Source organism: Mizuhopecten yessoensis, unplaced genomic scaffold (assembly GCF_002113885.1).
Source record: "Mizuhopecten yessoensis strain PY_sf001 unplaced genomic scaffold, ASM211388v2 scaffold7507, whole genome shotgun sequence".
Lineage (NCBI taxonomy): Eukaryota > Metazoa > Mollusca > Bivalvia > Pectinida > Pectinidae > Mizuhopecten > Mizuhopecten yessoensis.
The window spans coordinates 224,364-250,510 of NW_018407082.1; the positions used below are offsets into that span (position 1 = coordinate 224,364).

At 35.4% G+C, this 26,147-nt stretch overlaps 1 protein-coding gene across 1 annotated transcript in view; it reads right to left on the reverse strand.

Annotated features, from left to right (window-relative positions):
- Window positions 1-1,931: 1,931 nt before the first annotated feature.
- Window positions 1,932-26,147, reverse strand: part of LOC110453795 (protocadherin beta-1-like) — a 28,939-nt gene continuing 4,723 nt past the window's right edge. The window contains exons 2-17 of the mRNA XM_021502955.1: window positions 20,254-20,356; window positions 12,007-12,075; window positions 11,549-11,745; window positions 9,873-9,962; window positions 9,424-9,636; window positions 8,628-8,759; window positions 7,659-7,740; window positions 7,406-7,497; window positions 7,075-7,257; window positions 6,435-6,493; window positions 6,066-6,153; window positions 5,435-5,557; window positions 4,482-4,537; window positions 3,630-3,905; window positions 2,813-3,314; window positions 1,932-2,128 (exon numbers count right to left, since the gene is read on the reverse strand). Of these exons, the coding sequence (XP_021358630.1) occupies window positions 2,066-2,128; window positions 2,813-3,314; window positions 3,630-3,905; window positions 4,482-4,537; window positions 5,435-5,557; window positions 6,066-6,153; window positions 6,435-6,493; window positions 7,075-7,257; window positions 7,406-7,497; window positions 7,659-7,740; window positions 8,628-8,759; window positions 9,424-9,636; window positions 9,873-9,962; window positions 11,549-11,745; window positions 12,007-12,075; window positions 20,254-20,317 (2,289 nt within the window). The 5' untranslated portion in view covers window positions 20,318-20,356 and the 3' untranslated portion in view covers window positions 1,932-2,065. The remainder of the gene's footprint in view (window positions 2,129-2,812; window positions 3,315-3,629; window positions 3,906-4,481; window positions 4,538-5,434; window positions 5,558-6,065; window positions 6,154-6,434; window positions 6,494-7,074; window positions 7,258-7,405; window positions 7,498-7,658; window positions 7,741-8,627; window positions 8,760-9,423; window positions 9,637-9,872; window positions 9,963-11,548; window positions 11,746-12,006; window positions 12,076-20,253; window positions 20,357-26,147) is intronic.

Below are 26,147 nucleotides of genomic sequence, written 5' to 3' on the forward strand. Positions count from 1 at the left end.
ATTTGTCATTCATTCTAAGTATTGTACATCGGGTACGTTTCGCCGCAGTTTCTTTTTGGTCTTTTTTGAGGGGACCTTATCATGACAGTGAAATTAGTACAAAACAAACTATGCATTGTAATAACATGTGAAGTGCGACAAAATGGTGGGGCGAACCAGTATATAGTAGACATAATGTAAAATAATAACAGTCTGCGCTATTGCGTCATAAATCTGATGTTCCTGTTCAGAATAACAGAACTATAATTACTTTAAACGAAATGCAATTTTCCATAAAGCTCATAATAATAAAATAGAAAATGAAAATATACCTATTTAATTAAGTTCCATAGATAATTTTCAAGATTACCTTAATGCACTTTCCAGCATTCAATAAATAACCGGCGAAGAGAAAAAGAACCAAATTTAGGTATATATATATGGTAAAACAGATCATAAAGCAACCAGAATAACATTTACATTCCAATCGTAATTCTCTATTGTATACATTGTGTGTACAAGACTCTTTTTTCTTTTCTTTTTAAAGTGCTAAAATGCAGGCGTACACTATTTTTATTTTTCCTGAATATAGCGCAATGGTTTTGGTATCTTTTCTGAGCACCAATGAATATACATCACGGTAAAGCAAAATGAAAGTACAAGTTAAATTCTGTATCTGACAAAAGTGATAGTGAGGCCGATAAATGATATCAAGCTATAGGCTATAAGTTGTTCCACTTAGTGCATTGTCTGTTTGCATCAAAATTTTGTAGCGCATCCCAGTATTAAGCAATGAAATGACAATACAATAGTATAACTTGCTCCACTAAGGGTAATCAGAGGTTCTGTCATGATCAGAACTATCTGCATACGGCTAATTAGTGTATCAAATGTTACACCAAAGTCTGACATGTAGATTAAATGATAAACTACCATATACGTTCAATGTTCCTGTACTGACAGTATCATCATTTTGTAAGTAATCATTAGTTTTTTCCATGTTCAATGAACAGTTTAAGTTTACCCCAAGTGTTTTATACATGGGACTGTCTCGATAATATAGGCATCGATCTTTAGGTGAGGGGTAAAGCATGTGTTCGCAGACACGTGGGAGAAAGCGATTAGTTCTGGCATTTTTATATTTAGTTCAAGCATGTTGGCGCTCATTTAGGTACTGATGTCTCCTAAACAAGCTTCCAGATGTGCTGATATGATGTCCGAGCTGTCTTGTTTGATAACCATGTAGGTTTGTACGTCATCATCAATGATAGCTAGAGCTATGACGCCAAATCTAAACGATAGATTTGGTATAAAATCAATTTTTCTTGAAAATATATAAGTGAATACAATGGTAAAGAAAAAGGCTGAGACTGTAATTATTTGATTATCTACAGATATGGCTGTTACATGATCAAATACAATATGGCATATTATTGAGCTCACCTATTTTCTATTATCATGCTGTCCTGTATATAATAACATTCCTTTTGCTACAGCCAGGTGTCAACGGATTTCCTGGAAATTAACCAATTGATTTAACTGACATACATTATTCTGGATAATCATAATTTTTTATTGACCGTATGAAAATGATATATTTCATTAATTTACTTTATTGATGTTTTCATTTTGTTACTAAAACAAAACATACATAACCTAACCTTTATTTATATAACAATTACATAAGGGATTATATTTTAAATTACGCAACGTTTTACACAACTTGTCCATTATGATGTCATAACATAATGAAATACAACCAACATTTGTATACGAAATTCAACCATTGTAGTTCATGGAAATGTAACCGTCTATTATGATTTTTTTAACTGTTTATGAATGTTGTTCATGGTAATGGAATGCACCAAATATTATGACCTTTCCATCATTTCTTATACAATTTGTACAATCAACTTTTCTATACAACTATTCTGTCATTGTTTTTGTGGTAGGGGGATATACGAAGCCTTTCTATACGTCAATCAGGCATTGTTTATGATAACATAATTGTGTTGACTTACTAAAGTATATATTTGTATTGTTTATGTTGCACACATCAAACGTCCATAAATCTTTCAGTAAAACATCAAAAGTAGACTGTAATTTTAGGCTTCCTGTTGGATTTCTTCATATCCTGTGGTAGATTTTCCTGCGGGAAGAAAGAAGAAAAGTTATTTTATAAAAAAAAACATCACATTGACATATATTTCAACTTCATAAAGCAGGATTGCCAATGGTCGGTTATATCAAACATGATTATTGTTAATTAGGACTAAGTGAAATTCTGTCCGCAAACACTTTTTCGTGATATTTTGTTGAAGTAAATCAGTTGAGAGAAATACGATACTGTTTCGCTTAATCATAGCCCCTATCTTCTTGACAAGGTGTTCTGATTCGTCCTTGTTGTTTGTTGGTATTGTGGTTCATGATTGCATATACATTGCATACATCTTTAGAATACGTTTAGTTTAAATAATAATGTTTAACATCCGTCATTAGCCTTGAACTTATATAACGTTTATTTCAACTTATATTAACCACTCCTGTTGGTCCGGATGTTAGCGCGCGGGGGTCTTAGTGTGGGAGGAAACCGAAGTACCCGGAGAAAACCCGTGTGGTCAGGCAGGTGACGCTATACCTTTTCACGTCCGATCGGGAAATCGAACCCAGGTCGCCTTGGTGAAAGGCAAGTGCGAAATCCACTGCGTCACCCGACAACCTAAACTTAACTTAACACCATTGCAGGGAAAATTATTTTATTTTTGGGAAAACATTTCAAAATGAAATACATAACAAGTTGTAGCAAAATATTAGTAAAATACAAGATGAATACCTCCCAGTCATATGAGTTGGTCCGGTCGTTGTCGACCCAGGACAAGTTATTAGTCTGACACAGGGATGTGGTCTTAGGGAGACAAACGTTCATCAGACCCCTTTTACTATCACCAGTACTGTCACTACTCTCCCCACTACTACTGCCCTCGGGCACGTGGAAAGTCTTTAAAACGTCATTCTGATTGGCTCGTCGCTCTTCGTAATTGTTGAATGAATTTCCGTACGGAATAACGGCTGAGTTTATATGAATCTCGTCACTTCTTTCTTTAGTTTGTTTTGAAAACCCGTAATGCATCTTGTCATCTGATAACGGATTTTCTCGAATATTTGTTGGCATAGCTGTGTTCGGTATCTTTCTAATGTCACCATTGATATTTTGTTTTATATCGACAGAAACGGAGTCTATTGAAGGTTTGCCAGACTTGTACATCAGTCCCTTGGGATCCAATCCGTTTTGTTGTCTCACTTTCGTAAGTTTTTCATTCGTGTAGGACAGTTTCCTATTTGATAAAATAACACGCAAATTTCATTGTTAATGACACGTAATGGGATACTCTGAATATGATATACTGTAACCACAATTGATCATAAATAATATATTAGTTTAACCACCATATCAGTTTTTTTCCTGGTACCGGTCGTTTCAATTTTATTTATATTTTTTACTTTATACCAAAAGTATACTGTACTTGCAAACATAGGAGGTAATAAGGTTTAATCGAGTCTTTTTTAGATTATGTAATATGTATTTCCTAAACATTTATTGATTAATAAATCAAAACGGAATATTAAGAGATATAAGTACATAAACTCACCAACGTATGATATAGGCAAATAAGATAACGACAATTACAAAGAGGACAGCCGCAACGGCGCCTAATATAACAGCCAGCAAAGCTGTCCCTTCTATCGCAAACAAGCCACGGGACATTAGCAGATGACGTGGGAACTTGATCGTTACTAGGGCAACTGTTGACCTCTGAGGAACACCATCATCAGCAACATTGACTACTAAAAGATAACTTTCCTCTTTTAGCTCTCTTGGTGCTGCGGTTATACTGATATCTCCAACTGAGTTGACGGCGAATAGTCTTAATTAAAAAATGAAATAGAAGCATTTAAAATTATGATATAGGATGGATGATGAATCATGTGACTATACATCGACAGCATCTTGAACGAAGGTTACACCAGATCAACAAGAGCTACATAATAAACGAAATATGTTTGCGATTCCATTCGCTCTTCAGCGTTTGTGATGAACGTGCATTTCTAAATGACATGCTTATTTCAAGGTAGTGTGCCTATATTAAACACACCTGTCATTTGCGTTCAATAAATACGACCACTTTTAAAGCACAATATTAATCTGAGCCGTATAGCAAAACACATAACGCTGGTTTATATTATCAATATAACATTTATCAATCAACGCACGTGCAGATGAAGCCCGAATCGTATTCATTATATTTCACTGAACATATTCTTTATTACAATGTATCAACGTTTGCTAATTGGGCCTAACTTTCATGCGGATACAGTTAAACTACCGAGTATATCCATCATTTAAGTTTTTTTATATAACGTTTAAAATTTACGTTGGTCTATGGAACGGATTTCTCGCCATTAAGACATTATTATGCTTTAAAAAAATCATATATACTCACGACGTATGTGTCCGTAGCTGATACTGAAGATGTGTGTTCGGATCTTTGTCCTGACCCTAGGTAGTAGATATAACAATATTCACATCAGTTACTCCACGGTGCTTTATACTGACCAGATTTACTTGTGTATGACAATACTGTTTTCATACGTGGTAATTGTAATGCGAAGTAACATGTTGATATCATGATATCAACACTTACTGTTAAAAACATAAGATTTAAAATCATGATACCGTCAGATAAAAGGAATTTATCAATACTCCAAGCAGACTGCATTTCATTGAAAATAATCCTAAAAATATAAATGAAATATCTAATCAGAAATATTTACGAATTATTGATTGTGTTCACATTGTTCAATGATGGCGAGTGAAAGGAAGAAATGTTATTCATACTTTTACTTGCTACATATTACTGCCTTCATTCGAAAAGGCTGGGATTCCTGCACACCCTTGGTTATAAGATGTATAAATAATTCAAGATATTATCTGTGTTGGGCACTACCATTTGCTAACATCGGAAATGCAAACCCCCAGGTGAAACCAGATATGTTGAAATAGTTCTTCAATGGTTATTTAGCCACACAAAGATACAAATCGTGTGATATCCGAGTATATATCTTAAATGCAACATTGCACTTCCTACTTAACGGACATAACAGATAATTGGATACAACTTAAATTCCAGTTATATGCAAGCGTGAACATCTTCCATTTCATTAATAATTTAAAGTGAAGGAAGCTCTCTCAGCGAGGTTTTTCTTGTCCATTCCATATAAAATGCAATTGAAAAAACACCTGATATGATGCCAGACTATAGATAAGAAATGAAATTGGCGCAATGCGAGTTGCGTAAAGTTTGGTACCATATCCCTATTTTCCGTACTGTTTTTAAACGAGATGATTTTTTATGAAGCAATACATCGTCCAAACATGTCAATATTCAGTATGTACCTGTATGGCCGTGACTATGGTGCCCTGAACCCGTTGCGTGTTCACTGTGAATTCTGAGTTCAGTAACTCCGGCGAGTTGTCGTTAACGTTATCTATCCGAATATGTATAGGTGTGGTAGCCACCTGAGGTAACACACATTAGACAATGTTAGTGTAGTTTGAGCAGGTAACAGTTTACATCCATTAAAAAGATATACATAAACATCATTGACTAATGAGTTAGGATATTTAATTTTTAAAATGTGAAAGGAAAACGAGAAGACACAAGTTGATAATACTCACGTTTAAGTTTGAATCATACTGAATTATACTGAATTATACTGAATTATAAAGAAGTATACTGAATTATACTGAATTATAAAGAACTATACTGAATTATACTGAATTATAAAGAAGTTTACTGAATTATAAAGAAGTATACTGAATTATACTGAATTATAAAGAAGTATACTGAATTATACTGAATTATACCATTCTACCATCAAAACTTTGAAGGAAAATAACTTCAAGATAAATGTTATATCAAATGTATTTGTATGTCTGGAAATACCCTTAAACCCTAGGTTTATTTTCTAACATGTTCTAAGAGACAATAACATCCCAAAGGGTCCCGTAGGCCTGTATCACTTACATGCATGCCATCCGACACCTCCAGAGTGAATCGATATTCTTTGTCTTGTGCGTCGTAGTCTAAAGATCTAGTTAGGAAGATGTTTCCTCTACAACAAACACATTACAGCAATAGAACATACATGTAAAACACTTTGGGAAAGATACCATTGCCCTGGAGATTATCATAACGAATCGAGAAAATGCAGACCTGCTAAACTACAAATTATTCAAATAAATATTCATGAGAGACAACTTTCGTCCTTAAAGATAAAATAACATAACTTTTTATAACCTGTTTAAACACCTTTCTATAACATTAATTGTTATTCAACAATAGTGTACCGGACAATAATGACTGTGATAAAAAAAAAAACTGTAGGAATGTTACCTCTGGTCTACTGCAAACTCAGAAATGTTTTCCAATATGTTGAAGCTCAAATCACCAGCCTGATAAAAATGAAGATTCGATTACGCATTTATTTGATTATCAAAAGATACATTCCAATACACACATTTGCTGAACTGAATGAAATCTTCTATATAAGAACTTAAATGAACGATGGACGATTTGGAAAAAGTTAAACTTTACTTTATACATGCATTGCTAATGTGTCTAGACTGTCAGCAGAAAAATAAGCAAAACTGCATTTTGAAAACAGTTTCCAAGTCGGTCTTTGGATGAGGATGTTATACCACGATTAGGCTGTAAACGAAATGTTTAACTTTTAAATTAAACCTTTGTACATGGCTTTACATTTGCTGGAACTGTTTATCTCTCGTACCAGATATTGATGCGATACTTCAAAAAGAAGTCTTTTGTGCTAGTATCATTGTACTGATTTTTTGTCTAGGAAAAAAATGGGCATACAACAACGAAGCTTGAGGGAACCTTTTTTTGTATATACCAGGCGTCAAGAATTCTATGAAATCAAACCAATTCTCAGGATAAGTAGCATTGTCACATTTCCAAATTTTGCATCAGAACATTACGTCATTAACTTTAAGAATCGATACACACGTTGACTTACAGGGTTCTTAACCGTGACTGGTACCGTCATAATGGTGGTTCCTGGTGGCTGGCTCTCCGCGATGGTAGTTTCGTACAAACGTTGACGGAAAGAAGGGCCGTTAGGCAATGTTATGTTCAACCCGGCGACTTTTATTTGTACTAGGGCAACTCCATATCTTAATGGGTTGTCGATCTGGGTCGCCTGAAAAACAGGAACACAACATTAAATGTCTAATATATAATGATATAGTCATAATTTCATAATATCCGATATGGACAGTAATACAATAATCACTCCTGATGAATTGTGACGAGTCTAAACCTTCGATGTTGGAAGTCAAATATGCTACCTTGATGAGAGCAGAATACGTCGTCCCGGCCAGCTTGGAGTCAACAGTTATCGTTCCTGTAGTCTCGTTTATTAAGAAGTGATAACTGGGATCTGTCAAGAAAAAGAGGTTTGATAGGCAGAAACCGACATCAGGATGAAAAAGTACAGAAAATTATATAACTGACAATCTTCATTTTTATTATCTATAAATGATACAATATAATTAGATTGTTCTATTTTATTTGAGCTTAATGTGTAAGAGCGCCACCTACCGTATATCTGATATATGACTGTAGTGTTGAGCTGGTCCTGATCGCGTGCTTTGAGTGGCGGGTTGACAAGCACCACGGTACCCTGGAAAATTATCAATACAAGCTGACTAAATGACAATGTGGATATGGAATAACACGACCCTATAGAACCCTGAATTATAGATCGTGTGAGGTACATCTTTGTCATTAACGAAGCACAGACGGTAATCAAAAACCTGTAAGCAATCAACACGACATTACCCAAAGCGGATTATTTTCCACACGGGAGCAACAATAACAAAGAAAAACCATTAACACTTTTCTAAAATGCTACACCTTTGTACACTGTTTATTGTTTAACATTCGTTATGCGTAAGGATTGACATACGTGCAATTTTATTATCATGAAGGTATTAAAACTGAAATTGTTTGCAAAAGACGCATATTTTGGGCGGCAGAGGAAAATCAGATCATACATATACTTCCATTCATTAAATCATGTTATACATCATTTGATGTGTTATGACGTTCATTTGAACCGAAAGAAAATGCAAAATTCAAACCTTAATCAGTTGATGTACTTGAGTTTGCAAGATATTCACTAATGAGTTAAGTAAGGGCGTTCTACTAAAGTCCACGCAACCCTTAGATGACAAATAACTAATTATAGTAAAATACAATGTAGCTTGTGACAAAATCATAATCACTACATTGCTTTCTAAATTTTTATGGAATATGAAAAACAAATATTGTTGGAGATAGTTCCACTTGGTGAACCCTCATGGAACAGTCCGTGTCAAATCCTCGCCATTACATTTCATCTTTTATTCCGGCACTGTTGAGCAAAAGTTATCAAGTTCAAATATCATTTTCTGAACTCAAATTCGAGTCAAAGTAATACCAACTCGTTTGGCACAACGTAAAAACTCAAGGTCGCAACAATTACCCGTTTTAACACAGTATTTTGTCATTAATCTTGTTTAAACTCACCCTTGTGGCATCGATATTCACATCTCCATTATAGTATTGGGAGGTGAATGTCGGAATTAGGTCATCGGTGTCCATAACAATTATTGTTAAGGTGGCACTGTTGTTCATACTGAGTCCACGAACTGGATTATCCTGCAGCAAAAAAAACCCATTATTTTGCTATCAATACCAATCGATATACAATGGAGGGCTTACATTGCGGTATTTTGCTGCTTTTGATTAAATTTTCGTTCCTGATGTCTTTGCAAAAATTAGTTTTGTCTAAACCTTAGAAAGTGTATATGAAAATGCCATTGTTCATCTACATACATCATGTTTTGTGATCTTGTGATTCGCCATCGGTTTGCTATAAAAAATACTAACAGTGCTTAAAATGAAATGAAAATAAACAACAATAAACTAAAAACATAAATTGATATATAAATAAATAAATAAATATTACGTCACTTCTCAAGTGTTCAGTTACATTTTCTTGTACTACCAAGCGTTCAAGTTTATTTTGAAATAACAATCAAGCTTTTTCATTTCTATAGATTAATTGTGAAACAGAGAAAAAACTATCATATAATTATTTATCTTATGCAGTAATTTACCTAGCTTCGACGTTATCGCACAATGACGTATCGAAAATTTAATTATCTTAAAAGGAAAACAGCAGGAAATGATTACGCACCAAACCAAAAGTAAAGACATCGAGGGGTATCAAGATAATCAGGGAACACGTTGCTCAATAGGGACGAGCATTTCCTACACCATATGTAATAATATCACTTAACACGGGAGTACATTTACAAACCTGTGCTTCGATATCCACTGTTAGCTGTTTGAGAGTCTCGAAATCGAGTGGTTTCCTGAGTTTTATATCGGGATATAGGGGATACTCGATGTCGAAATAGCTCGAGTAAGAGCCGGGGAGGATTCGATAAGATATCTGGTCGTTTCCGCCTCCTTTCTGGTCCGCATCCGTTGCGATGGCGTCTCGGAAAATGATTGTTCCAAGAGCTGTGTCCTGAAATATGCGAAGACAGATAATTTGACCGAATACAGATGGAAAGGGAAATATTACAATAACAGTTTTAAACCTATACACGCAGATAATAATTTATTTGTAATTTATTCTTTATAAAAATGGGTTATTGTAAAAGAAGATTTTTCATAAGCAATGCATACATGTATATAATGAGATATACTTGTAGAAACTTGTTAAAATATGCACCTTAGCAATGACGTTGTAGATTCACTTACTTCTGTCACATTGGTGACGTAGTTTGCACGTGGGAAAACGGGCGGGTTGTCGTTAACATCTTCAAGAATAACCCTTACCATCAGGGGAATCTGTAGTGTTAAATACAGAACTTTGAACATCGTCAAAATAAAACACCGAAACATGTTTTTATTGATAGTGTAATAAAATAAATAAACGAATTAATGAAGTTACCTTAACATATGAATTTGATTTATCTAGCGTAATGATATTTCATAAACCAATATCGTATACTGTATAATGGACTATTATGCGGCGGTTATACTTTCGTGATTTTCATGTGTATACTCTCCTCGTGTATTATAGCAACTCATAATTCGGAAATTGAAAGTTGCAAATTAAACGCTAACTAAAACTCATCCACAACAATTTAGTAAACAATAGCATTAAGCTAAATAAAGCCACACACGCACATGTGTAATGAACATCCTTTAGTTCGTTTTAGAAAATCACGCATTCATCATTACAAATATGATAAAACAGTTCGAACTTTTGTTGTCAAGATGCGAAATTGATTATATTGAACAAATCAATCATTGCCATCATCATCAAAAATAAGACATGTTTTTTTTGTGTTTATGTTTTGCATTTTAAACTATAATAGTTATGATGACCTGACAACACCTAACAATTATAGACAGAACAAAGCAACGAGATCGTTGAGTACTCAATGGACGTCCGATGTATTTTTAACGCAGAACCGCCGTAGCAATATAGCTATACGAGATCATATTGTCGTTACGATTCACGTGATCGCTCGTAGACAAAAAATGAAGATGGCTTATAGATCCGTCTGGTACGAAATGAGGATATTTTGCTTCTATTTTTAAACTCTCATTAGTTAATGCGCAGGATATATAGAAATATATAAAGAAAACATAAGATTAACGACCGACTAAAAAACTAAAAAATATATATATATACATACATGTACATGTACATGAACAAGCACTTATCTTTGCAGAAAAGTGTCAAAGTTTGTCAGTTCGGCACAACTCTGTCACGATAGACCAATCAGACATCTACACATGTTAAAATCTTTGTTATATATATAATAGTACATAGAGGTCTATCCTCTGGGATGTGGTGATATTTCAGTCTATTTATCCGATTTGTACACTTGTTAATTGATATTTTTTTAAGGCATTCTTTTCGTTCAATTTCGTCGCCTTAAGAATGGGTATTTTTTCTGTAATGGACATGTGTAAGTAACTCTGTTTTGTAAATGTGTAAATAATTTACGAGAAAGCATTTTTAGAAAAATAAGAAAACCTAAACTGAATTATTGCAAGCGGATGTGATCTTGCTTGGACAAAGATAATAAGGTCAAGTAATGTGTTAAATGCTGCTTTGCTTTACAGGGGCTAGATGAAACGAAATTAATGCGTTGTGAAACCAAAGATACATGTATGATGCGTGCTTTTAAAACATCTTATCGAAAAGAGTTACCTGCTACCTGCGATTGTAGCTCCGGACAATACGGCATCACATAATATACATGTATATATTGTCTAAAGAATAGCCAATGAAAGCAATTCGATTTTGGTTTGCAGTTTGACAATATCCTTACGACATAAAGACAGCATCACAAATGACGAAATGGCAAAAATATTTATTTGGATGCCAGATTTACGTGTTAATTTGTCAGCAGACCTACCGATGGAGAATCGATTTCATTTTTGATGCTACATTCAACCCTGAGAATGATAGTGCTGGTTCCTTGGTCTGTGTCAAGCGCCTTCTGGAGGGTTATGTTACGGCTGACTTGATCCAGGAGGAGATAATCGTTGGTTTGTTGGATTAGATCCACCTCGTCCGGCCTTCCAGATACCCTAAGTTTCCCCAACACGGAACCTGCCAGTGGTCAACAGTTTAAGGGTACATATTACCTTACACTTTATTCCTGTGATTTGTGTTAGAGTTGAGGATATGTGTTACCTTGCCCATAATACTAAAATCTTGTGATTTGTGTCAAAGAAAAAGGTTATTCGCTTTATTACACATTGTACCAGCGATCTCTGTTAAAGCTATGTACTTATTCAGAATCCCGTGCAGAGATTAACGTTTATCCCTGCAACAAAGAAGATTACAGATTACAAATAACAAGTTACCTACCGATAAGTGTGTCCTCGGGAACATCTGTGATAAAACTCTCGTATCCTGTCAGAGGAATGGAACACGGGTCTGAAACGACAACAAAAATCAATTATAAAAAATCGATGTTTCTGTTCCAACGTTTCTGACGAATTTGTTACTTTGATGTAAATCCTCCCATCGCTGGTCAAATTTGGTTCAAGTACCTAAAACTCAAATGCTATTAAGTATTGTTTAGTCCTAGTACTTGAATGAAGTTTCGTGTGAATCAGCAGAAAAGCGATTCTCCATTAGAGGGATAGAACTTCATCTTTGTTTACCAAAAGTGTTTTGACAATGATATAGGACATCAATACGGAATTTGTTATGAAGTATTTGAGTACTGATTGTTTATGAACTGTTTCATTTGTGAATGAAACAAGTGCAAGGAAAACAGTTGGTTCTATTCCTAGAAACAGAAACATTGTCTTCAGATGTACAGCCCTATGGGCTAACTGCAGTGTACTTAGGTACGGAATGTTTGTATAACGTTTTATCGCAAGGAAAACAAGTTCAGGCGATGGAGAAATGACACCGGGATGCGACTGACATACATGAGTAGCAGGAAACCGTGTATTCCATCCAGTTCCATGGTAAGGTCAAGCAAATAACAATGTTTTGTAAATAATTGTATATTTTATAACTATCTGACCAAATGTTAGACGAGTCGTTGACTCAACTTTGTCATCAAGTATAAATGAAGACTATTATTATTGATATTATTATAATATTGTCCAGCAAAAAAGAAGACAAAATAATCGTAAACAATATTTAACTGAGATGTCCCAATAACCCAAAAATGATTTTTCTTGGTGACGACAAGGTCGTGGCATATGAAAAGTGGAAATGGGATTTTGTCCAATGACCACTTACATTGTAAGAGGCATTTTTTTTACAGTTTATTTGAAATAATATTTTGTTTAATGCATTACTGTCAACTTGTGAAGTGACATACTGTATGCATGTTTTTGTCTTAAGTGGAAGCTGATAAACGGTAGACTTTGACATATTACAGGAAAAACGACTTAAGAAAATATTTGTATAGCGCGCAGCATTTCAAGCCCTAGAGAGTTTGACAATTTAACTTGAAGTAAAATGACTTTTGAAACCCAAATATTTTTGTTTGACTACATTGTCACGCGCAAATTAATATTGATATTCATAATAATGAATCGTTTACATAAACTGTAATGTTCTTAGCAATTTTCAACATTGTAATGTGTTAGTTGGAAACGATTATGGCAACTGCAGTCTGTAAATAACCAGCGTCTCTTCCCTGGTGTCATTTATAGTTATGTAATCACCTTCACGAGAGAAGTGTGTCCCTAGGCGTCACAAATCACGGAATACTGTTGTCATAGGTTAGTGTTCCTGGTACATGCACAACGCGTTTCAAGCCAGTTTTAAGAATTTTGTTTTGTTGTAAAGTGACGGTAAAAGAGATTTGATCTGATTTCCCGTTAAAAAATTGCGTTGCTGCTCCTACAAAGGCAAAGCAAACGCCTGTAATTAGTTTCACGAAATTAATTTCAACCAGAATAAAGATTCCGTTTCTCTTTATTGAGGACATATCCGTATAAAGCAGCGGTATTAAAGTTTGCCGAGGTCCCAGTTGGATACTATATGGTAATACAACGTTTGTCACGTTCTCCTCGTCAACACGCAAGCAGATGTGGGGAGATACACGGATACGGCAGAGGCAGTTCCGTTTAAACTGATTAGTTTAATCTCCAGATTAACAATATTATATCATTATCACAAACCGACAACCTACCCGGCAGGCCGTCGGCATGACACGTATTTCACACATTGATTTTCGTAACGAGAGGTTAGCTATCAGAGGGATGCATGTGCTAAAAACGTACACCGTTTGTCTTATGGACTTCGTTGGCGTAACATACGTGACAGCATTCTGCAATATGGGTATGAACAGTTCTGAATGGAGTTAAACTACATATTATCGAAATGGGATTTAAATACAATAGCGTCAGCATATAAACACAAAATCTGAACTTGGAAACAACAATAGGAACTGAGTAGACATCAAAATAGAAGGAAAAACACCATGACATCGCCAGTTAAATCAGGAGTCAAACCTTAAAGACAAGCATATATTTCAACACATTTTCTGCAATCAAATACAAAGTTGTATTATGTCAATCAAGATGTAATAAAAATCCACACCACAATTACAACAGTCAAATTTCTTTAACATCTATCTAAATCTTGTAGAAGAAAACTTTGGAGACACTGTATAATAATAAGCTTCATTACTATATCTGTATATTTCTTACAGAAAAAGACGCAATTATGCAGTGAAACTGTCACGTGTAAACCTCACAAGCAGGGATGTTACTACTGAGGAATTGAAAGTTAAGATACTGTGTTTAACATAACTGTCGGGTGACTGCCCGGACAATATGAAACAGTATATACAGGATAGCTTAAGACCAATTACAGAACTTTGAGGATACCAAAATAATTATGAAGGCAACCCTACTTTTTCGATAATACTTCAACAAAAAATTATCAAACGATGATTTCGGTCCTGATTTGCAATAGCGTATACTATCCCCGATGTAAAGTATATAAAACACATGCGTTGTTTATAAACAATCTCTTTTGTTGCCTCTGTGATAATTTCTGTTGTGCAATAGAATCACATACATAAAACAATCGATAGCAAACTGCAATGTTAAATAGGCATGCAACCAAAATCTCACTTTTTTGCCACACATATGCTTCCGTCGTAGTAATTAGCTTAAATGGCAGTGAAGAAATCACCACCATAGTGAGACATGACGTCTAATTTCCTTCCAAAAACTGCCGAACAAACTTTTTTTTTTATAGGAAATGAGTCTGACAGAAAAATAACATTACTTGATCATAGCCAACTCGATTACAGAACATGAAGGTAATTTACATTCAGTGATGACTCCTTGAATAGTCAATTGAATGTCATTAATGTTGATTAAATAACACAATATTGTCACATTTCTGTTACATTTCGGGAAGCCAATCACGGAATATTGAGTAAATAAGGATACATAACACACTTACAACCCAGTAAACCAATTTAATAGATTGATTAATTAAAGTAATGTATACTTTTTATATTCCTTGAAATCTAAATAATCATTAATTACCTTTTCTATAGACCTTAGCAGACCATGTTGTATCTTTGGACGATTTTTTGTTGGGACGGAAAATGTAAATATACCAAAGTAGATCTATCTCTAGGCTGAATCTTGACTGGAAAGTTAGCTAGCGAAAAATGGGGATAGAAATACTCATCTGCGCATTGGCAGTTGTAATCCCCCCGTTTGGACACAAACAATTACAAGATCAATTTTGTCCAATGAGCAAGGCAGCTAATTTAGGTATCAGGGACAAATTTGTCGATTTCTTACGACGCCTTTCATCACCAACGACGTCACATCACGTCCTCTTATTGATAAAGAGTGCGTATAAGACTAGTTGAAGTTATAGACGGAAGTGTGGGGTCTCCAGGGGAGATAATTCACCAGGTATTACACAATTCTCGAGACTAATACAACAATAACTAGCGACCTTTACCAACACAGCTGCGTCCACTGCGATCAATACGACCGGGAATTACCTACACTAAATAATGAGAAATAAAGTATTGTATACTCAACGATTAGTATACATCACAAACAAAATGTCACTCCAACAACATGGATATAATTGAAAACATGAATGCAAGATTGAATTAAAAAAAGCATACAATAGAGTCTACAAGCAAAACAACATCACAAGCGAAACGGAAAGACATTAAGGTAAACAATGCAGCACTAACTATTTTTGTCAATGAAACATTCGTTTTCAATACTCTTTTAACGGTTTCTCCTGGTGTGCAAGCGCAAACAAATGACAAATTTCTTTTCCACGCTGATATATTGATTCATCTTTGAATATAATTATTTAGGTCAGTAGTATGATCAATAGTTGTGACGAATGTACATAGGTATATATTTAACTTATTTGACGATGATGTGACTGGATGTTTCAAAGGCTATAGTAAAATGTGGAAATTTAATTATTGACAACGTCACGTCAAAATAAAGATCATGTATATAGAGAAAGTCTTCTATCCGAAGCTGGAAAGTGAAAGTATAAGTAAAGAATATTATTTTGGCAACCATCAAATCAACTTCATCATGAACGTCTCGCATCTAATTTAAAATGCATTATACCACACATTATTTATATAGGCTATGAAATAAACGCTAAAACGAGACATTTAAATGACGAGACAAATAGGTTTTAAAAATAAGCGAAAAGACTATTTTAACATTAAGAAAACATTCAAAAGAATTCACAGGATCACAAACCAAATTGGTTAAATTCTATCGCCATAGAACCGCATGTGTTACAATAAAAAAATAACTAAATAATAAAATGGTTAAATTAATACACAATTTTCCCTGATGAATCAGAAAATTTGATAACATAATTTTTCAAGACAATCAAAATGCTTGTTACCAGCAAGATTAAATTATATATTGATAAAGAAATGCAATTCCTTAATATCTTATGGATAGATACTCAAGCTGATAAAATAAGACAAAACAATATGTAACAGAGAGTGTAGTATGACACATACATGTAGACACTTTTTCAATTTGTAGCAATGACAATAGACAGCCAGATCGATACCACTCTGACAGAAGGCTAACGGACAGTTGACATTATCACCCACGCTAGTTGGCTTCATATAACATATGACCTAATCATAGGTCTCATTGAACCAATCAAACATCACTCAACACCAGATCTAACACACATCAACAACCAATGCTTACAGTTATTATGTTTTGTCAAACAAAATCCCGCATCGATGTTCTTCGCAAATAAACTTGGTTGCTAGGAACCATTAAATGAAAATAATGATAATAATCATAATTCGAGGTCCTTGTATACCCCTTTATTAACACCTAGTTTGTGGGTCGTCTTCCAGCGGTTCACACATTATTATCCGTGGTTATAGGACCATTGCAATCAACCAAATGCTTTCTCAAATCCCTGGGGAGCATACAGCTGGTGCTGCCATTTTGGCACTTACAGCTAACACTCAACAATTCTGCAACTACTAACCACGTCCTCATTTACAGCTGAATAGACTGGAACAAGCGGAGTAAAGTATCTTGTTCAAAGATTCAACACAGTGCCGTGGCGCGACTTGAACCCGCAACCCTTCGGTCACGAGCCCGGCTTCATACCGCTAGACTACCGCGCCCCTAAATATTGAAATAAGAATACTGTTGGTCAATGCGTTGTGTCAATCGCATCATTGGCAAACGATGCAACGTGCTATACAATACAACACGCCATATACTTGATGGCCTTTCAGTGGACACAGCAATGATATTACATGGCGTACCTTTTCATACCACATCGGTACGGCAGATACAGATACCAATTGACTGCTTGATGAACCACTCTGATCTAAACGGGATAACACAAGGACAAAATTTAATACAGTACAACGTTGTGATGTCAAAGCTAACTGCTAACATTCAAAAGAGACAGGAGAATTCACTAATGTTATTGATAATAACAGTACTCTCTGGTGATATCTGACCTATATATGGTTATATATCGACGGACAAGACACTCTTGTTTCAATAGGCGCCATTATTATTCAGTGTTTACTATTTCCCAGCATAAGTGTATATATAATTAGCATATGTTCCTAACATATCACCTACGTGTACGTATATATTCGTAATACATCCTTGTCGACATTTGAATAAGCATGGGTCAATACAATTACAGAAAAACCTTTACTGCAGAAGCGACTTATAACATTGTGCAATCTATGGAAACAGGCAGCCTTATTTATTCCGTGAGACATTTGCATTCTGAGAAATAATATTTTAAATAAGTTTGCAATATTTTTTCCTGTGTCGGTTCTGTACCAAGAGAAACACCGTCCTTTAGCAGAAATGAGGAACATACTTGATTCGATCAAAATAAGTATGCACATTTGTATTTTCCCAGGTAGATACATACGCTGTTCCAACAAAGTCCTGCTGATAAATCACTTTGGTTTGGTTAATAGGGATGAACTTCTTACTTTATTAGGAGGCACGGTAGTCTTGTGGTAGGACGCCGATAATAATTGTGTAGAATTTGATTCATTGAGTAGATGCGTTATCGCAAAAGACATGTACACTGCTGAGGGAACGAACAACAAATCAAGCATCCCGAGATCGTCTCTGAAGCATCTAAAAAAATGGCTCGAACGGGGACACATTTAAACTATGCGAAACAGTTATTCGGTCCCCAGTTAACCAACATATATAAACATGTATATAATACTAAATGTATTACTCCCTCAATAAACACCAAGGATTCTTACATTCATATAGGTACGAACGCTATTTTGTTACATTTATACTGCAGGGAAATCAATATGTCTTCCTGTAGAATATATATGTAGATTAAACTAATATAACATGTTGGAGGTTTTACGGGTTAAATACAATTGCAGTGATGTGTTTTAGACACGTTTTTGAAATTTAAACACGTTTTTGAAAACAAACTCCCATCAATGTTACTCAAAAATCTAATAAAGAAACTGGTCTATTTTCAATAACAGACTAGCTATTACCATGTGTAATGCTAATGTTATTTCATCCTTTCATCATTTCAAGGATATGTTTGGTGAAGTCTTATGGGTAAGGAATAACGGCTATTAAATATTTAAAATGCATTTTCAAAACGTCAGACATTTCTTGCCTTTGAGAGTTATGTCGGAGAGATGGGATCCCTACTAATAGGCTGAACAACTTTTCCTAGGTCACATGCAACTTCGGTATATGTCTATGAAAATTCGATCAAAACGTGAATTACACCAACCTCTGTCGAAATATCAGCACGATATATTGACAGGCCACGGTCGTATTAAGTACTAACATGTTCGTATATGTAACCAAAGATAAAAAGGAAAATTGAAAGCAATAAAATGTTAGCAGACATTATATCAAGTCTGATGTGCTGAGCATTGCCTTTGGTCATGGATGACGTATTGAATATATAATAATATATTTCAAAAATAAATATCGATCAAGGAAAATATAATATGATAGCTCAACGACCTACGTACAACGAACCATCATTGAAAAAGCAATTATTTGAATTCAAGAACAGCAGGAACACTAACTGCACTGTGGTACGATGCTGGTGCCAGCATTCAAAATGTCTTATACCTCTATCAACCTCTCCTGGTAATGTAAAGAATGTCTAAAACCCATAACAACCCCTCATGGTGACGTTAACAATGTCTTAAACCCATAAAACCCCTCCTGGTAACGTAAACAATGTCTAATACCCATAACAACCTCTCCTGGTAATGTAAAGAATGTCTAAAACCCATAACAACCCCTCTTGGTGACGGAAACAATGTTTAAAACCCATAACAACCCCTTCTGATCATGTGAATAATGTCTTAAACCCATAACAATCCTTGCTGGTGATGTAAACAATGTCTAAAACCCATAACAACCCCTCCTAGTGACGTTAACAATGTCTAAAACCCATAACAACCTCTCCCGGTAATGTAAAGAATGTCTAAAACCCATAACAACTCCTCCTGGTGACGTTAACACTGTCTATAAACTCAATTCAACCCCTGTTATCATTATATAATTCATTTTAAATCAATATTATTATGATATTATAATATCAATATACAGAACACTCACGTCAAAAAAATGTAAACAGACACTACGTTTGTTAAACTCTAGACGAATACGATATAGACTGATCATGAGTTGTTACAGCTGTCATAAAAATAAAAAGGCCAAATAACGAAAGAGAAATAAAGGCAGAAAAAAAGGAAGAACGATTTAAAGAAGTTGAAAGAGAGCATGAGGAAAGAAAGATAGAAAGAAAGAAGGAGAAAAGAAAGAGAAAAATAAAAAATGAAAGCATGACCTAAAAAAGGATTGAAACAAATCATTTTGTAAAAATAACCCATTCGGCTACCTATCTCGAGGGAAACATGTTTAATGTTTGGTGTATCAGAAAATGTATCATAATAACTCTCTGACATCTCTTAACACAAATAAACAACTGATACTGCTAGGAAGCATCACTAACGTCACACTGTCTCGGTTTCGGATTCGACCAAGTCTCCAACAGAGCTTAAAACAACACTGTTTACAATATATTGTGAGTTCTACTGATCCATGAAAATTTTACCTGTGAAATCAGCTGTCCGGAAAACTGAGGCCAGCAGTCCGAAGATGACCACGGAGACGTCCATTGAATATATATCCCACGGCTGTGTTTTTCCGACGTTTATCTGCAGGTGGAAAAATAAATAAAAAGACAGTTATAAGTTAGCACGTTCACTGCCAACTGTCAACATCGAAACACCAAACCTTGTCGGACTGCTAGAAATACATGAAAATATTAATTTTATGGAGTTTTCCCATGTTTGCGCAATATTGAATAGTACATCCTGATTGGTTAAAAAATAAATTGTGTATCCCCAAAAATATGTTTATACTTTTGAATAAAGAACTGTCTGTAAGTGTAATTTTGATTAGGAGTATGTTGATGTCGATGATAAATAAGCATGTGTGAACGTATTAAAAAATAATTAAAAACAATATGTACATTATTATTTAAATAATATTCATTTCATTCATGTCCAACACATGATGTTCTTTTTTAATTTGACGAATTGACGATTTTTTTATTTTAATTTCTAATCATAAACAAACAAATTTTACACTTAGAAATAAACTGGTTAAAAAAAAACATGCTTTCTTGTTTGATATACTTCATTTCATTTCTTCCACACAGTATATCTGTTAAAAACAGTACGGTAACGCTAAATCAAAACTAAATCCCTAAATTGCATCATGTTTCAATAATAAGGAACGGGTCATTAAGAAAAAAAACTTCTTGTATCAGCCACAATCGTCTACTACTAGATGTGTTACAACACTGCCAGAACTACTTATTGACACACCCTTCCTCATTCTTGGTTCTCGAGTATTCGAGACAGACAAGAGCTTCAAAAATGTTTACGAAGCTTGTTCTATATCTGTGTCTCCGGTGTGATATGATTCGAGGTTGAATTGTCTAAGATTTGCGAATTTTGAGATGAAATACGTATAAACATTGGTAGATGCAGGTTCGAGGCCAAACTGTCTCAGGTTGACTTTTCAAACCGTCTTTAGCCATTTTATAGAAGCGGGTTCGAGGTCGACACATCCCATGTATGAGCTCTAGGATTGCAGTTGTTAAGACTTTCATTATCGGCATCATGGTATTATGATGATCATATAGGTGCGGGATCCTATAGAATCACTAGCTGAACTGATATCGCTGTCGTGCATTCCTGAACAAGTTGCCAACTTGCGCAAATTCAATTAAAACAATGAATGTGGAAGAAACTGTTTCAGTTTTATTAGTTACTTAAAGTTACAAACAAAATATGTTCGGTGTTTCTAATAATAAGCTTTTGATATCATTACCATCACTCCCCCATGATACAGAAGCGTATTAAGTCTATCTTTATATAAAGACCAAATATATGTAAATATGTTACCCTATCATTTATAAAACAGATAAAACAGACTTATTAATATAAGTTCACGGCCATGGCGTTGAAAATCCTTGTTTGCACTGGGGTTTTTTTTTATTATTTCAGGACGTCTTGTTTTTGCTTCAGGTTACCACGGAATGAACAACTATACACCAAAGATAACATTTCAGAACGAAAAGGTTTGAAAATTTCACATTTTGCTTTTGGTGTGATATAAAAAGGCCAGTCCATAATTCACTGAAACTACCATAAGAATAAACGCCGAATATACATATAAGCACGGCTTCCCGTGTTCTCTGGTCAGGAACACTGCTGCTAATTACATTATAGCAGGGCGTTGGACCCGTCTGAGGGGAAACGTAAATAATGGTGTTATGCAGACAATTGTCCGCAGTGTTGGAGTGGTCCATAGAACATTCAATACAGAGATTAAATGTAACATATCAAAGACAGGTGCCGTCAGTGTCGGGCTTCTATCGGCAGCAAAAGCGAATGTCCGCCATTAAACCATTTGTCTATAAAGGCTTAACGACGCCCAATAGACTTTCAGGTGAGGCAGACAAGAGATATACAGCCATATTGATTCCACAAGAATGTCTGGATTTCCTCTCAGATCGTGTAAAGTGACAATTTACAAACTGGACATTACTGAACTTCGTCTGAATTCTCCCATATAATATACGATATAAATGTTTTTATTTGTAGTTGTGTATGTTTACCAATGGCTTCTGTCGTCACTCTTCTGACGTGATGTGACGGTAAAAACTTTGATGTTATGATATGTGATTCCAGACGTTCCGTTGAATATCCTAATATAAAGTAGATGTCGGTTGGACATGCCCCCGATCGTTATATACCGTGTATAGGTGTCCAAGTGTAAATCGTTAATATAAATATGTGCAACAGGAGCGCTAAAACCCCAGACCGGAGCTCCATTCTCTGGACAGCCGCTCTAACCAACTAAGCCACATGCATCTTATTGACCGGTAGTCTTCCGATCAATTCCGCTACAGATAAAGTTTATTTGCATTTTATCTTTAATTTTCTCGGTAATGAAAAAGATAAAAGTAAAATTGTGTTCAAATGTAAGATGTTTGCCTTTTGTACGTCAGTACACATAACGTGTGAAGCCAGTACTTCAGCAACAGATACATGTACATAGAAACTGTCACGTTAGCACGTCAAATACAGGAACAGAGAAAGTGTGATGATAGCACGTCAGACACGCATATACAGAAGGTGTGAGGTCAGTACGTCAGCCACAGGTACACAGAACATGTGACGTCAACAAATCAGACACGTATACACAGAAGGTGTGAGGTCAGTAAGCTAGCCCCAGGTACACAGAACGTGTGACGTCAACAAATCAGACATAAATGCACAGACCGAGCGACGTCAGGGGTATCTAAAACAAATGGTTGTCAGAATATATGACATGATTATGTCGGACAAGGGGAAAGGAGTACCTCCAACACGGGAAAGAAATGTTTACATTACACACGGGTAGCCAGAACGGGAGAATTGTTGCCAATTATTGACGTTTGCTGTTCTGAAGGATTGGCTTAACCATGTAACCAGTCTGAGAGTTCCTCGCAAATACGCACCCATTGAACCCATCCTGTATCACATGGGAACAAGGCCGAGCATCCAAAATCCTCGATCAGTCGTAGACTTTCAATATAGCAGGAGAGTAATGGCGTGCTAAGCCTAGTGCATTTCGGTACTTTTTGTTTGAGTCGGCCACTGCACTTTTGTTTTTACATGCTGCCTTAAGTTACTGGTGCTGTCTTTTCGTATATGCATGCTTTACTTTTGAAGTTTCCCTGTATCCTTGAATCTGTTTTCCTTGTACAATGTATGTTGACGTTGTATTCTTGTAACCCTTTCATTTCGATGTGGACAATGCATGTTTGTATTTGCTTTTCTCGTATGCGGACGTTAAATCACTGCATTTGCTTTTCTTGCATGTGGATAAGTTATCGTTGTATTTGTGTTCCTTGTAATATATATCCTTATCTTATTTCCCTTATATTTGGACACTGTCACCTTGCAATTGCGTTCCTTGTATTTGGAGGAAGAATGCTTATATATATGTTTCTTGTAAGTGTACGATGTATCGTTGATTTTCTTTTCATGTATTAGGACGCTGTAGTATGTTTTATTATTTATATTTAAGCGACATGAACTAAGGTTAACAAACATGAACTAGGATAGCGCTTTCTGTTGGTCCGTTCCTTCCATAAAATCTTCCTCTTTTCTGAAACCTTTAATCCTATCGAATCATACCGGTCCATGGAGACATAATACATATAACATCACAAGTGTCCTAAATATATGTGTTGGGGACCTATAAGTTATATTATGTTAGCTCGCTGCAGAAATGTATCATCGGCTGGTGATCGATTGCGTCAAAACCTCATGTATCCGCATTGTTATACAAGATTCACGACCTCTATCGAGTTAAAAAGATTCTGCAAACATTATGGTCTTACGGCAGGTATCAGAAGGTACCTGCTTATTTGCCGAGCATTTAGAAAACATGTTGCGTCCGATCGTTACTCTATTGTGAGTGGAGTGTCAGAAAACTGTTGGGTTTAAAACCACATCAATGCTGGCAGAGCAATAGCACTGCAATCTTCTAAACTGTTTACTTATTTAAGCATTGCATTGTGTTCATAGGCATTCACAATCGACATCAATGCCATATTATTTCAGTCGAATGCTTGCAGACCAAAACGGATACAAATAACAAAACCTTAACGCCCAGTTGTGTTTTCATAACAGTACTACGGTATCAGACATCGGCACTTTATGTCAGGCACAAGGCGGCAGGTAAAACTCATGTCATGCACCAAAATGTTATATATCTGTTCTGTTACCTGGGAGAAAAACTCATTCTTGACAGTCTAATTGCCACTTTTAGATTGTGTAACATGCGTTGTAAAACTGAACATAATCTTAATTAAAACTGACATTGCAAGTTAAAAAGCTTTCAATTGAAATAAAAAAAATAATAAAAAAAAATGTTTCTGGTTTGGTTACCAAGCAAGGGAAACTAAAATGTCGGCACTTCCTTGGAAACTCTAGTTGGAAGAGATGGGGAAGATCTCAAAACCAGATTTTTTTTTTTCCTAATCTCAATTGAAAGCTTTTTAAACTGTCAGCTTTAATATAACGAGAAACTTATGCATACAGTGTTCCTTATTCCATACGAGCCTTCAGGATTTTTTCATTCCGTAATATTGATTGACCAATTGTACCCAACCGCACATTTTTGCAAACGATTGTTAAATCGCACAGGTGTTCGTACCATGTGTGCACGATGTGCTCACGCTGTTTTTGGTGCGTTGTGCGCTCACACAACTGTTATCTGTGTGAATGTAATCCGAACTTTATATAGGTTTTTTTAGTAAGACATTTCTTTTTTCAACTCATGGCTCACAGTACAATACCCACAGTAATTCTGCATAAAAAAATGTAATAGTAGGGGCTGAGTGGGTGTGGAGTAGAGTTTGGGGTTAGACATATATAGATACATGTAAGTCCATAATTATAGACACCATAGTTGGAGTTTAGTACCCCTGTGTCCATTTAAGAGAAAGCAGAGGCCTTCACCTCCTAATAACGCAAAGTTATACTAAGTCTTGTTTGTTTGTATGAAAACGGTCAACAACTTGGACAATGCAGTGCGACGTCTCACTTGGCAACGCTATTCTGACGAACCCAGATGTGCTAAGAGACACATTCCCCAAAACAAAGGGAAAGTACGAAGGTTATTTTTAAGCGGATTCATTTTATTTTACTTTTTTTGTTGGGGGGGGGGGGGGGGGGGGGGTTGAAGGGGGTAATGCAGGGAATGATGTTCGGGGCAACGTCTTGTCAACAGGTTAGGTCATTTAAAGACAAGCCATTCGAAACCAATTGTCCCTTACAATCATGCAATGGAAATCAGCATGACTTGGTTTTCCAACCTCGAACATGCAAAAGTAGAAGAGTAAGAAAAAAACACATATTATCTGTTCTCAAATTCTACGGGAACTAACAACGTTTGGTAAGAAGTTGTCAGAGAACTCCTCTACTGGAATGTGTGTTAAAATGGACTGATGATAACAATGAAATGATACCAGCCTTTTCAACTTATAAAATACGGTCTAGTATCTCAGCGCCCCCTATCAAGAAAACCCACGAGTTTGACCCCTGACAATGGCACAGCAATCCCATGATGCATCCGAATGACTAGTCAATAAACGTGAGCTCAATTTGTTGGATTGAATGATACTTTTGACTTCCTTCATTAATTTAATATTTCTGTTGAAAAGAAGGAAAAAAAAACCAATTTTAATCAATATTGTTAAAATTAAAAAAAATATCAGTTCAATGTTGGCAGATTATTTTTTTCATATTATTGCAATCTTGAAAACAAAAATGGATATAAAGATAATCGAGGCAAATCAAAGAGATATTTAAATCTCAATGAAAAAAACATCAATGATTCAGTATGCTATGGGTTCTATCCTTGACCCCTGCCAACTATGGA